Source organism: Temnothorax nylanderi, unplaced genomic scaffold, assembly GCF_030848795.1.
Source record: "Temnothorax nylanderi isolate EJ_2023f unplaced genomic scaffold, tnyl_v1.0 TNYL_tig0022_pilon, whole genome shotgun sequence".
Lineage (NCBI taxonomy): Eukaryota > Metazoa > Arthropoda > Insecta > Hymenoptera > Formicidae > Temnothorax > Temnothorax nylanderi.
This window is the reverse complement of record NW_027249084.1, coordinates 139,965-153,367: the sequence shown is the minus strand read 5'-3', so window position 1 is coordinate 153,367 and position 13,403 is coordinate 139,965. Positions and strand designations below refer to the sequence as shown.

The 13,403-nt window shown below is 38.4% G+C and overlaps 2 protein-coding genes across 2 annotated transcripts; both read left to right on the top strand.

Moving 5' to 3' along the window:
• The first annotated feature begins 593 nt into the window (after positions 1–593).
• Positions 594–3,931, top strand: LOC139769516 (uncharacterized). The gene is made up of 3 exons (XM_071700639.1): positions 594–657; positions 729–830; positions 2,298–3,931. Exons 1-3 carry the CDS (start codon positions 594–596, stop codon positions 2,903–2,905), a joined length of 774 nt encoding a protein of 257 aa, XP_071556740.1. The 3' UTR covers positions 2,906–3,931.
• Positions 3,932–5,058: 1,127 nt separating this feature from the next.
• On the top strand, positions 5,059–11,769 carry LOC139769515 (uncharacterized). Its single transcript, XM_071700638.1, has 3 exons — positions 5,059–5,918; positions 11,402–11,527; positions 11,730–11,769. The coding sequence occupies exons 1-3, from the start codon at positions 5,059–5,061 to the stop codon at positions 11,767–11,769; spliced, it is 1,026 nt and encodes a 341-aa protein (XP_071556739.1).
• Positions 11,770–13,403: the final 1,634 nt, after the last annotated feature.

Sequence of the window (13,403 nt, the reverse complement as noted above, 5' to 3'; positions counted from 1 at the left end):
ATAAATTTTGTAATCTCTTTTTTACTTTAACTATTCCAATGTTAATCAATTTTTAATTTAATAAACACTAATTTAATAAACTAGACGACAAATAATGCCGAGAAAGCCGTTTGCCGAATGGAAGAACACTGTGCTCCCCGAAAAAAAATAGGGACCAAAAGAAAAATTCTTGACACGAAAAAGTATGATTGTAATCAGAATGTTGGTAATTTTGTGATATACGTTGATGACGTCGAGAAACGTGGTGACAACGAGAAAAACGAGGAGATATGCTGCAAGGAATGCGCCAAGAAGCCCGAGGAGAAAGAAACGGCGACAAAAGTAGAAAACACGCGCGTATCTGATGTCTTTTATATTGTAAATTTTTGTTACGATCCTCAATTCTAAAATGATACATAAAAAATAAATTCTCATAATTAAAGCCTAGAAATATTTGTACTTTCTTAATAAGAATATATAATAGAAGATATAAACTATAATAGAATTGTATGTAAGGTTGGATGTGGACCCAGGTATTTAAAGAGGGAAAATTTAGAAAAGTTTAATATGGCAGATAATGTAAGAGCGTTGATAAGAATGAGGTGTAAGGTAATATGGAGAAAGGTAATAAGTATTGGTTAGAGGAAGAGGAAACGTTATGTGTATTCTGCAGACAAGGTAAGGACAACATCAGTCATTAGGTATGTAGGAGATTGTGAACACACCAAAAATTGGTTTATGGTTTATAGAATTAGGAAGAAATAGGAAAGAAATAATAGACAAAATATGTAACGACGAATTAGATAGAATAAAAGGAAATGTGTTGAAACAATTGTGGAAGGAGAAAGAAGGTAGATCAATCTAGAAAAGGCAGATAGAAATAAGTGTTAAGGTTGTGTAAAAGGAATGAGTGTGTTAAAGTTATTTGTGAACCAAGTCCACTTCTTGGCCGAAGCTGAAGTAATAAAGATTGATTAATTGATAAAAATATTATATAATTTCGTGATGAGTGTTGAAATAAGATTTCGCCGGGTCGCGCGAAATATAATTGAATTAAAGAGATCACCTTTTAATAAATCTACTTGAGCATCCATTTTACTTAACCATCTTGTATTCGGCGCTTTGCCCCGTATTGTTTAGATCACGAATGCACTAACGTGGCGCAATAACTTTGCGCGTAATCGTCGTCTCAATGGCTCGTGCCTTTACGCCGTTTAACGCGATATTTTATCTAAACCGTACAACGGGCGCGGCGATTAAGACTGATTCGTCGCGGTCGATTTATAAAGTCGATTATATCGCGAGCGCAGGCTTTCACGAACCTTTTACTTTACACCGGGGCAGCACCGCGTATAATCGTTCGATAATATCGAGACGTGGCTCGTGCCAGAACCGATTAGAATTCTTAATGGCTCGCATAAAAGGCGGGAACACGGCGCGCGCGGGTTGCACGGGACGCATCGTCTCTTAATAAATTTTACGGCACGATAACTCGCGACTAGCATCGAGATGATAATTAATTTTCTTCAGAAATTTCGCGCGAAAGCTAAATCTCGTTATGACGATATAAAAATGCTTGTAGCTTCGCCGCTGTTATAATGTAATTTTGTATGTCCATACGGAAAGAACGGTTTTGTTCAAGTATCTAAAAATTTAGCTAGATACAGATCTGAAAATAATTTTGTTGGACCATAAAAATAAATATGTAGAATACTCAAACTGATTGCTAAAATGTCGAAATTTTTTTCAGCATCATACTTCAGCAACCTACTATAATTATTTTGATGGTGCAACAAAATTATTTTCAGATCTGTATCTATATAGCTAAATTTTTAGATACTTGAGCAAAACCGTTCTTTCCGTGCACGGAACGATTTTACGGTAATTTTGCGATTTGTCGTTCGGCAATATTCGCGGTCGAGTACGTTGAAATATACGTGGCGTGTGTTATCTCGGAGTTTCTTTCTTTGAACTCTTTCAACTATTTGATTTATTGTTAGCTTGAAATAGATCTCTCCTTGGTGAAAACTTGGAATTGTTAACAGTTTCTGCATCTTAAAGCGATTGAAAATATAAAAATCCCGACCAACAGATTTTCGAGATTGTTCTTAATTAAACGGGTGAGCCTAACAGTCTTCACTAATTTTAGAAAAAGATAAATTTAGCGCACATTTTATTGTTTCTTAGAGTTTATTAATTTCAATTTTCACCAACAATCATGTCTTTAAGATTATATGTATATTAATCCCTCACATTTTCTTACAATGTTAAGTCAATGTTAAGTGCAGTCTCTTTAGACGCACTTCAGAGGATTTAAGGGGAGGTCACCGTTCATAACGATGAAAAAATCGAATTTTTTTGCTTAATTTTCATCCTTAAGTTATTGAGAATACGTGGGCGAAAGGATATTTTCATATCGAAAGTATTTTGGTGCAAGTGGCGTGTCGCAGAAGCTACGGGTCAACTCGCTGATTTCCACCACGAACCTGCCCTTCAAGAATCTGTTCAAAAAGCCATTCGACCAGTGTATGAGGCTCTTTCTAGTGATGATTTGTTACAAAGATGCACCGGTGGAAACACTCAAAATGATAATGAGAGTTTTAACGCTTGCATATGGAAACTGGCCCCCAAACACCTTCATTGCGGCGTACAAACAATAAGAATAGCGGCATATATAGCTGCGGGTATCTTTAATGAAGGCTACTCATCTATTTTAAAAACTATGAATACGCTAGGTATCATCATCGGGCCCAACAGCAAAAACTTCGCCGTGAAGACTGACGAAAAACGCATCGCGGCAGCGGATAAAAACATGTCGGAGTTCGCAAAAAAGGCCAGGATAGAAAAAATCAACATGCAAGTGCAGCAAAACAATATCTTTGAGGAAGAAGAAGGGACTTTATATGGTGCTGGAATAGCTGATTAGATGTAAGTTGTCAAAAACAAACATTAAATACGATTTTTTACTACGTAAAACTTTAAACGCGTTTTTCTCCAAACAGCATTTTTCGGCGCGCGGAGCGCTCTACAGCTTCAACGGATGAACCGATTTCAATAAATGACGGTGCAAAAGAAAGGAAATTTAATTTAGGGGGCCTTCAAAAAGCGTTTTTTTTTTTTTTTTTTTTCAAAAGTTGATTGCAAATAATTTTTTTCGAACGTTGAAGCAAAAAAAAACAAGGAAAAAAAAGGTTTTTTTTTTTTCAAACGGCCACTATTTTGTTACAAGGGGGTTTTTTAAAAATCGGAAAATCATAAGGCCCCCCAAATTTAATCTATTTTAATAATTTTTTTGTTTTTTTTTTGTTTCAGATCAACTGGCAAGGCTGTGGAATGCTCCGCGCACATAGAACCACGCCGTGTGCGGCTTCGTAGACTGACAAGTAACACTAGGGAAGTGCCATACGGCGATTTTCCTGAAACTTGGCATACAAGTAGTACATGGAAAACTATTGGACACGTATATTGTTATATCGGCCCGAAAGCCGTTTGAAGGGTAGAAATCACCCTTATCGATTTTGGGGGTAGGTTCGACTATTTTACGAATTATTTTTACGATTGTTGCGAAATCAGGTAACTAAGGGTTTTTAGGGTCGCTGATAACGAATCTGAAGTTCGTTTTTAAGAATTCAAAATGGCGGATCCAATATGGCGGTCGCATTTTTTCAAAAGTTTTGCACCCTGTCAAAAAGTGCGAAAATTGCAAAAAAGTAAGAAATAAGCATAACTTTGAGGCGAATTTGTAGCAAAAAGGTCCTAATCGAAAACTACCCCTAACAGTAACGAAACATCGAAAACCATCCCTACAAGTAGTAATGCATCTAAAAATCAATCTTTCCTTAGCGCTACCCAGGATGAACGACGTGGACGTGATAGGGTTCTCATCCCATTGGGATGAGACACACTCGTCTCTCGAAGATCTTAATTATTGATGAACTGTTGCATTGGGAAACCCAACGATTATTCCTTGCACAGTACACATGTGCAGCTTGCGTGCGAAATCTTATAGATGCGTACAAAATCAACAAAGTGAATACGTGGAAAGGTGTGGCCTGAATTTTGAAATTTGAATTTTGGATTTTGAATTTCGAGTTTTCAATTTTAGATTTTGAATTTCGTGTTTTAAATTTTGAAATTTGAATTTTGAATTTTTAAATCGATACTCGCCCACTCGCTTTACTCATTCCATTCGCGCTTCTCGCTCTGCTCGTTTTAATCGCTTCGCTCGCTTACTCGCTCCATTCGCTACGGTAAACTGCTCTTGTCAAAAGTTGAACTTTTGCTTTTTAACAGCTGTGGTTGTTCTTGTTTCTTACGATTTATGGATTTAAAGTACCTGTAAAGATAATGTCGATGAATCCAAGAAACATTGTTCTTTTATTACAAAGAAGTTTTAATTCTCCTGAATATGATGTGGATTCAGTTATTACAGACGAGGAAAAATCTTTTGCAGCTAATTTGGAGAATTTAATTAAAGATGCTATACATGCACAGATATTTGTCGAAAGCATTGATACTTTAAGCTTTAATGAAGAAAGTGTATATCCTGAAGCAATTCCTGTTGATGAGGTTTCTCAAAGTGATTTCGAAGAATCAATAAAGGATTGCAAGAAAACTATAATTGATATTGATATCGAATATAAAACAAAGGCTGTACAATTTTGGCGTTCCGGGAAAACAAAAGCTTTGCCTTTAAAGTCAGTTCAGCACAGATTTAAGAAAGTTTCTGATTTGAGGTCATTGTATAGGTGGGAGGCGCAAATTAAAGAAGGTGGCACGAGAAATGAAAAATTATTACAAATTTCGAAGTATGTTTTGGATCAATTCAAAACTTCCTCGGAAAGATCGCTTTCTATTCATGACATTGATATAAAAAGATGGGCTTTACGGGCTAGAGAAGAAATCAATTTGTCACCGACATTATTCACTGCTTCCGCATTTTGGGTACATAATTTTAAAGTGAATCATGGAATTGTATCGAGAAAGATAAATAAATTTGTGACTAAAAAACAAATATCGTCAAAGGAAAAATTATTACAAGCATCAAGCGAATTTGTTTCTAAAGTGAAATCAGAGATCATGTTGGTAGGTGAAGACAATGTCTATAATTCCGATCAATCGGGGTTCAATTTAGAAACGCATGCAGGTCGCACACTTGCTTTAAAAGGATCATTGAAAGTCGAGTGTTTAGCGCAATCTTTGAATTCTTTGACGCACAGCTACACTATTCAGCCAATCGTTTCTGCCAACGGAGATTTAAAGTCCCCTTTATTAATAGTCCTGCAAGAGACTAGTGGTAAATTTGGACCAATCGTTGAGAAAACTTTGTACAAAGCAGACAATATTGTCGTATTTGCATCAAAATCAGGCAAATTAACATCCGACCTTGCCATTAATTGGTTCGCAAACGTTTTTTTACCAAACACCGAGGAAAACTCTGTTCTTTTGTTAGATTCTTGGACTGGTCAGACTGAAAAAAAGTTTGACAATATTGATAAAAACAATAAAAACGTCCAAATTTTTACGATTCCCGCTGGAACCACTGGTTTAATTCAACCGTTGGACGTTTACACTTTTAGACCTTGGAAGAATTTTTTAAGACAATTTTCTGATATTGTCATGCTGTATAACTATGATGTAAATTTACATTTAAGGAATAACATCCTCAAAATACAGTCTTTAATACATAACCAGTTTTCCTCGCCCAGATTTAAGAATATATTTCGATACGCTTGGTGGAAGTGTGGATATATTGCAGAAAAACCCGACAAATGCGAAGCCCCTGCAGATTTCTGTTTGAAAAACTGCAATGGCACATGTGAACTCTGCAATGATATTGCAATAATTAAATGTGCTTGGTGTATGACATCAATGTGCATGCAGCACTTCTTTGCCGTAACAAACGCTAACTCTCCACATTACTGCACTAAATTTAAAGTGTAAGTCGAAAAGTACCCCGATTCGTGAGAGGCAAGGGGACTCACGTTCAAAAAGCACCCCGATTCGTGAGAGGCAAGGGGACTCACGTTCAAAAAGCACCCCGATTCGTGAGAGGCAAGGGGACTCACGTTCAAAAAGCACCCCGATTCGTGAGAGGCAAGGGGACTCACGTTCAAAAAGCACCCCGATTCGTGAGAGGCAAGGGGACTCACGTTCAAAAAGCACCCCGATTCGTGAGAGGCAAGGGGACTCACGTTCAAAAAGCACCCCGATTCGTGAGAGGCAAGGGGACTCACGTTCAAAAAGCACCCCGATTCGTGAGAGGCAAGGGGACTCACGTTCAAAAAGCACCCCGATTCGTGAGAGGCAAGGGGACTCACGTTCAAAAAGCACCCCAATGGGATGAGAACCCTATCACGTCCACGTCGTTCATCCTGGGTAGCGCTAAGGAGGGATTGATTTTTAGATGCATCACTACTTGTAGGGATGGTTTTCGATGTTTCGTTACTGTTAGGGGTAGTTTTCGATTAGGACCTTTTTGTTACAAATTCGCCTCAAAGTTATGCTTATTTCTTACTTTTTTGCAATTTTCGCACTTTTTGACAGGGTGTAAAACTTTTGAAAAAAATGCGACCGCCATATTGGATCCGCCATTTTGAATTCTTAAAAACGGACTTCAGATTCGTTATCAACGACCCCAAAAACCCTTAGTTACCTGATTTCGCAACAATCGTAAAAATAATTCGTAAAATAATCGAACCTACTCCCAAAATCGATAAGGGTGATTTCTACCCTTCAAACGGCTTTCGGGCCGATATAACAATATACGTGTCCAATAATTTTCCATGTACTACTTGTATGCCAAGTTTCAGGAAAATCGCCGTATGGCACTTCCCTAGTGTTACTTGTGAGAGCTGGAGCCGCCATTTTTAATTATTTTCTTCCGAAAAAATTCTAAATTAGTCTTCATTTGTGTACAAATAAAAGCCGCGAAAAGTTTTTTCCAAATGTATTTATTTTATATAAAGAAAAATTCCTGAAATTGAGGCATTTTTTGGGCCTCTGAACGGTGACCTCCCCTTAAGGATTAAGAGAAGTGCCGAAGTTGCCGACAGGCTGAATTGGATCTTTCCACTTTCGTACGATTAGTGATAAATAACTCCGTCAATAGTTTGCGGAAGATTCGTCGGCGTTATGAAAAGGTCCCCGAGAGGCTCGCGAGTGTGTTATCGGACATTCGCGGTGGCGATTAAGCGGCTAGGTGTCGTCACGCGTACGTGTATGCGCTGGCGAGGGTGTGTTCGTACGCGTTATACACGGGCGTTCAACACGGGCAACGTAGAGACAAGAGAGGCGATATATAATGTTCCGCGATATTAAACGGGACGCATTCCACCGAAGACACCCTCTGGTTCCTGCTATGAATGCTTCTACGACCCCCGTCTCCTGTCTCACTCCCCTGCCTGCCACCCACCCCCTCTCGTCGACTACCTCCGAAAAACGGGAGGACGAGGAAGAGAGAGATAGATAGAGACAGATGACTCGACCAGGGACACCCCCGAATGGTTATACGCCAAATTTACAGCTTAGCCAGTGCCACGCTACTACTACCACCGCGAATACGGCATTTACTACCTCATCCCGGTAGAGTCCCCCGCAACCGATACATACTATGCATCTGTATGTGGCTCAAGAATAAAACAGCAAGAACATTTTCTCTGCGCCTCCGATATGACGTTCTCGATGGCGAATTCGCGAAGAAGGCTATTCAAAGTATTCAAATTGTTGATTAACTCCGCGAGATTTGCGTGATTTTTACTATCTTTCATTGAAATGCACAGATGATGTAGAGTTAAAAAGTCATTCGTATTTTGTTTCGACATTTTTTTTGTTATAACACTTTTAAATGTCCCAAGAATACTGCAGGGCTTTCGATATCTTGATCTCATTCTATTTATTCTAAAAATACCGAGATTATCTCACGTTGATAAAACAATAATCAAATAATCCTATGTTTAACGAGAATCATACCACGTCGAGTTTCCAAGAGCTTCAGGGATTTACTGCACACACACAATATTGTTCAAAAGCAAACGTACAAAACCATACAAAAATGTACAAAAACGTAGAAAAACAGGGTGAAAGATAAACGTGACGGTCTCATTCTCGCATTAAATGTCCACGATGTCCCATAATATCTGCCTTTGTCGCTCGAAAGTTTCTACATTCGTCGCGTTGTTGCAATCTCTACACGTTGGATGTTTTGCATTATCATAATTCTTATTTTAATAGAACCTCAGCCAGATTCAACAATTTAACAACTGAATTAATTAGTACAATAAAGCAGTAACAAAATTAGGAAGTTTTATCCAGATGCGTACATAACGTTTAACAAATTTTATTCTGCTATGTAAGTAATCACTAATATTTTTTGATATTTCAAGATAGAGAATTATATAGAAGTCTTCTGGTTTGTTTAAGTTAAAAAATAGATCCTTGCGGAGAGAAAGATTAATAATACACTGCAATTGTATTTATAAAGTAGTACAAAAATATATATGCATTTGCCTAAAACAGATTGCCTCACAATTGCATCTATTTTTGTTTATTTTAATTATTACGACGTTTATAAGTATTTGTATTTATAAGTATAAACGATATATGAATTTGAAATATTTTCCAAGCATCAGAAAGAACTCTACTACACAAAGAAATTAATATTATTTTGTAGATCGTTATACAAAATTAATCGAACGCTGTCTTAGGTATTGGCTCCTGGTGGAGCCTATAAAGCATCTACTGAATAATCCGACCTGTTCGACCGATGCGCGTCCTTACCACCGTCTCTCTTTGCGGGCCGAAAATTTGTCGCGACTCGATCATTACTCAACGAGAGCCGGGAAATCTAGCACCGTAATATCTCACGGGTGACGAGTTCTTTTGTCTCTGGTACGCCATCCGTAAATTTTTCACGATGTGTCTCATTGTCAGACGAAAGAAATGCGAAGGGATAAAAAAAAGAGAAAAGAATATGGGCTACCGCGCGTGGATTTTCATCGTGGATTTTCTTCGTCATCGAAGCGACAGCAGGCGAAGGCTAAATCCGAAGGTCGACTCACCGCGAAGCTGTTAAGTTGAATTATCTGCTCGGATTACGTGTACAGGGTCGGATTACCGTAATTTCATATGATGTTGGCTACCTTACGCGCTTCGCAACGGGGTCGAAACGTTTTCATGAAAACAACCATACGATATATTGTCGCACACGCTACAAAGTAATCTGCATTTTATTAAACAAATGTAGACCTTTACACAGAGAATCTTGGGGTCTTTTTAACCCAAAAAAATCTTATTATTTATCATTTATTATTTATCAAATAAAATAGGTTTGATAACCAAAACATTTATAAACATAGTACAGTTACCGGAGAAGAAATAAATAAACCAAAACATCGGGAAAGGTTGAAAGATAACTTGCTACTGACATATAACGTCTGTCCTCGGTGACAAAGCGATTAGCATCTAACGATAGTTAAATCAGGCACGGCACTATTCCGTATTATAATTATATAAAGTGATTCTTATCAAAAGTAAGTAACATTTGATTTTATATATCCGCGTCGTGCACTGTAAAAAAATTTTGTAAAATTACAACTATTATAGTAGGTAATTTTGAGACCTTCTATTTCTATTTTCCATCGCTTCTATTATTTATATTTTTTATTCAATATGGAAACATAGAATAAAATTAAGAAAAAATCAAAGAAAAAATTTTCGCAAGCTTGGGTTAACGATGATCGTTATAAATTTTGGATAAGCCAAGTGCCATCCTGATGATATCATTGCAATATATGCAATAAAAATTTTTTTGTTTATTGTATGTTTTCAGGCATGCGGATTCTGCGTGTCATAAAAAAATCTTAAAGAAAATGCTGAAAATAGTAATAAAAATTTACAAAAGAAAGAAGTACAGCATAAAAGAATATTTAAACCGCAATGGCTAGACATAGAAGATTATAAATTATGGTTACGCGAAGCACCTAATAGCGCTAACTCATTTTTTTGTTTAATATGTGATAGAACAATTATTATTACTGGCGGTCTAACACAAATACAGCGACACAGAATCCCAAATGCACAAAGAAAAATCTAAAAAAAGTGACATGGCGAACAAATCGAACGAAGATTTGAATACGCAAAATGACGAAGCACTTCTAACATTTGATAAGAAAAAAAATTTGCGAAGATACGAGTGGCCGCATACATTGCTGAACACAATCTTCCTTTTCAAGAGTCAGAAGAGCCTGTCAAACTTTGTCAAGACATAGGAGAAGATCCTAAGGTCTTGAGAAGTTTAAATGTAGGTCGAACAAAATGTACAAATATCATCAAAAATGTTTTGTGTCCGGTTACGACAGATCATGTATCTAATAACGTAAAAAATTCAAAATTTTCTATTTTTATCGATGAAACATCTGATATAACGAACGAAAAATGGATGACGTTTCTTGTTCGATATGTAGATTCCGAAACTTTAGACATTCGTTCGCAATGAATAAAGTTAATTAATATTGATGCTAAAGATAGTAGTGCAGAAAAATTATTTAAGGCATTTGAAACTGAAATGTGTAAACTTGAGACTCCATTTTTAAGTATCATCGCTCTATCATGCGACAATGCGTCTGTCATGACAGGAAAACATTTATCTTTTAAAACAAAACTTCAATCAAAATGCAAAAATTTATTAACATTTTCATGTCCTTGCCATTCCGCTGCATTAGCGGCGCACGCTGCATGCGCTAAAATGCCCGATTTTTGTGAAGAATTTCTGAGAAAAATTACAACTTATATTACAACAGTCCAAAACGTTTAGCTATTTTCAATGACTTTTGTGAATGTTTTCAAGATACAACTCACAAAATTTTGAAGTTATGCGAAATATCGATGGTTCTCGCGTTATTCATGTATTGATAGACTTCTTAAATCGTGAGATACAATAAGACATTTCCTTAATGAAATGTGAGCGAAAAAACAAAATCTGGGGAATACTTATTGTCTTTGATGGGAAATGTAGATATAAAAGCGTACTTTTTATTTTTAAAACATGTTTTAAATTTCTTTAATACATTTAATGCCCATTTTCAAACTCGCGACACAAGGATTCATTTATTACAATCTAAATCAGTTAATTTCCTTAAGCAAATCTCCGAAAATTTCTTAAAACCAGAATTATTAAAAGATTTGCTTACAAATATTTCATTTCGTGAAAAGGAGAATCAAAAATCTCTTGATAATATAACTTTAGGATCAGATCGCGAAGAATATCTTTGTAAGTTAATGGAGAAAGGACATGGAGATGTTATAACTATTCGACAAAATTGTTAGCAGTTTTAAATCACTGCTGCCGAGGAAATTAGAAAGAGATTACCTGTTCGTAACAAATTTTTATATAAATTAAAAGTTTTTCACAAAAAAAAATCAGCACCGCAACCACCACCATCACCATCACTATCACCATCACCATCGGCTTTGGCGACGACTTCGGCGGCTGCGGCTGCAGCAACTCCGGCGGCTTCGCCGGTTTTAACTTCGTCCCTATCCGAAAGACGTAAGTATATAATAAATATTTGCAACTTGATCGCTCGCGTAAATATACACGGGGCGTCTCGCGCTGCACGTGCACTTGGCACGAGACACGGTAGTGTTACATTAAATCATATTTTTAATTAAATAAATATAGTTTTTAGTCACAATAGACTGTGTTTCTTAATAAATATTTATTAAAAAATAAATTTCTCTTTTTGTTTCAGCAAGGAGATGGCAGAAGAGCAAGAAGCGGGGATTCTATAGACGTGGCAGCGACTGGCATCGCGGTGGACGTGACCACGGCAGCAAAATATATCAAACGTTTTACCCCTATAAACTTTTATTTATAAACTTATGCACGCACGCACGCGCGCGCGCGCGTTGAAGGTGCCGGCGCCGGCGGTGCGGTAGATGGTAGTATTGGTGATGGTGGCGGCGCGTGGGAGAGAATGATGGACCGTCAGCGACAGGGACTGCCAGAGTATGGGGAAGAGGATGGACAGCAGCGGCGGGAAGATCGGGAGCGGAAGCGGGAGCGCCGTTCTACTCGTTAATATATGTTGACTAAGATTTTAAATAAATTTCAATTATTTACATTGTCTCTTTTCCTTTTCTATTTCAATATCTCTTTCCTTCCCATTTCCATTCGCTCTCCCCCTCCCCCCCCCCGCCGATGTAACCGCCACCTTGTCGCGGTGGCGGGGCTTGTACGTGCGTCCCCACTTTGACGCACCGATCAAGAGCGGCCACGATTACATTGATTTCAACACGCCGCTAAAGCAACACGCCGCACGGACTTGAAAAATTTTGAAAAAATTTCTAAAAGAGTGAAAAAAAGTGGGGTCCAAAACGCGTCTCTCGACGTTTCGAGTCGCCTGGCGTAGACACTGGGAGACCGATTTTTCAAGGGCCACCCCTTGGGACTTTGAAAAATTAAACGTTCGTACGTAAAAAAATTCGCAACTCCTAAACGGTTAAAGATGGAGCTTCGGAGGTGAAATACTTATTTGTCGGGCTCGACGAGACAAAGATAATGGCGTTTGTCCCGTCCCCGTATCTCGTCCCGTTTCCCTATCAACGGGGGTGGGGGGAGAGGGAGATTACCACCCCCATCGACGTATTTTTTCTTTCCGCGTCCAACGAACACCAGTTGGTCGCTCCAGCTGCCGTGGTTCTCGAGATATTGAATTTTTTGAAAACCCACACCCCACCCCCAAGTCGACCTAATCGAGCCGAACCGCGTCCCAGCGTCCTTTTTTCGGGAGCTCTCCACGGTAAGTTTACTTACTCCGCTCGCGAAAGCTAAAATCTGCGAAAAATCGACGTAACTTTCCAACGATGCGTCCGAACCCTATGTTGTCGCATATCGTTTTCTTCGTCTCGACGACCCCTACGCGAATCCACGGTCGTTCGTCGCGTCCGACGACTTTTCTAATTTTTTTTTCTTACGTTTCAGTGAATCAGCCTTGTTGACAACGGCATCGGCAAAAGATAAATATTCGATCGTTGTTATATTTCCTTACACTTAACTTTAAAGAATAACTTTTCTCCTTTACGTCATTCGTACAGATGGCGCAGCCACCGGAAAATGTCGACAGCGACAGCGAAATAACCAACGGTACGAGCAGTCGCACCAGCTGCGGCAGGAGCAGTCGCAGCAGCAGCAGCTACGGCGGAAAAGACTGGAGGTGCGGAATGTGCGGCAGAATTAAGTGCAGCGACAGCGGCAGCGACAGCGAGAACGACCAATTTAGGTGTTCCTACTGCGACTGCAGCAGTGGCAGCGACAGCAGCATCGGCAGCGTCGTCTGCCCGACAAATCCTCCAGGTATGTATATATACGCAAGGATATTACATTTATCGTCGATATATATACCACGCGATTGTTAATTATTTTT

Coding starts and splice junctions, on each gene's coding strand:
- LOC139769516 (XM_071700639.1), top strand. CDS start 594: ATGGAGAAAGGTAATAAGTATTGGTTAGAGGAAGAGGAAACGTTATGT. Junction 658..728: donor ATGTGTATTCTGCAGACAAG/GTAAGGACAACA, acceptor TATGGTTTATAG/AATTAGGAAGAAATAGGAAA. Junction 831..2,297: donor ATTGTGGAAGGAGAAAGAAG/GTAGATCAATCT, acceptor AGAGGATTTAAG/GGGAGGTCACCGTTCATAAC.
- LOC139769515 (XM_071700638.1), top strand. CDS start 5,059: ATGTTGGTAGGTGAAGACAATGTCTATAATTCCGATCAATCGGGGTTC. Junction 5,919..11,401: donor TACTGCACTAAATTTAAAGT/GTAAGTCGAAAA, acceptor AAAAAAAATCAG/CACCGCAACCACCACCATCA. Junction 11,528..11,729: donor TTCGTCCCTATCCGAAAGAC/GTAAGTATATAA, acceptor TTTTTGTTTCAG/CAAGGAGATGGCAGAAGAGC.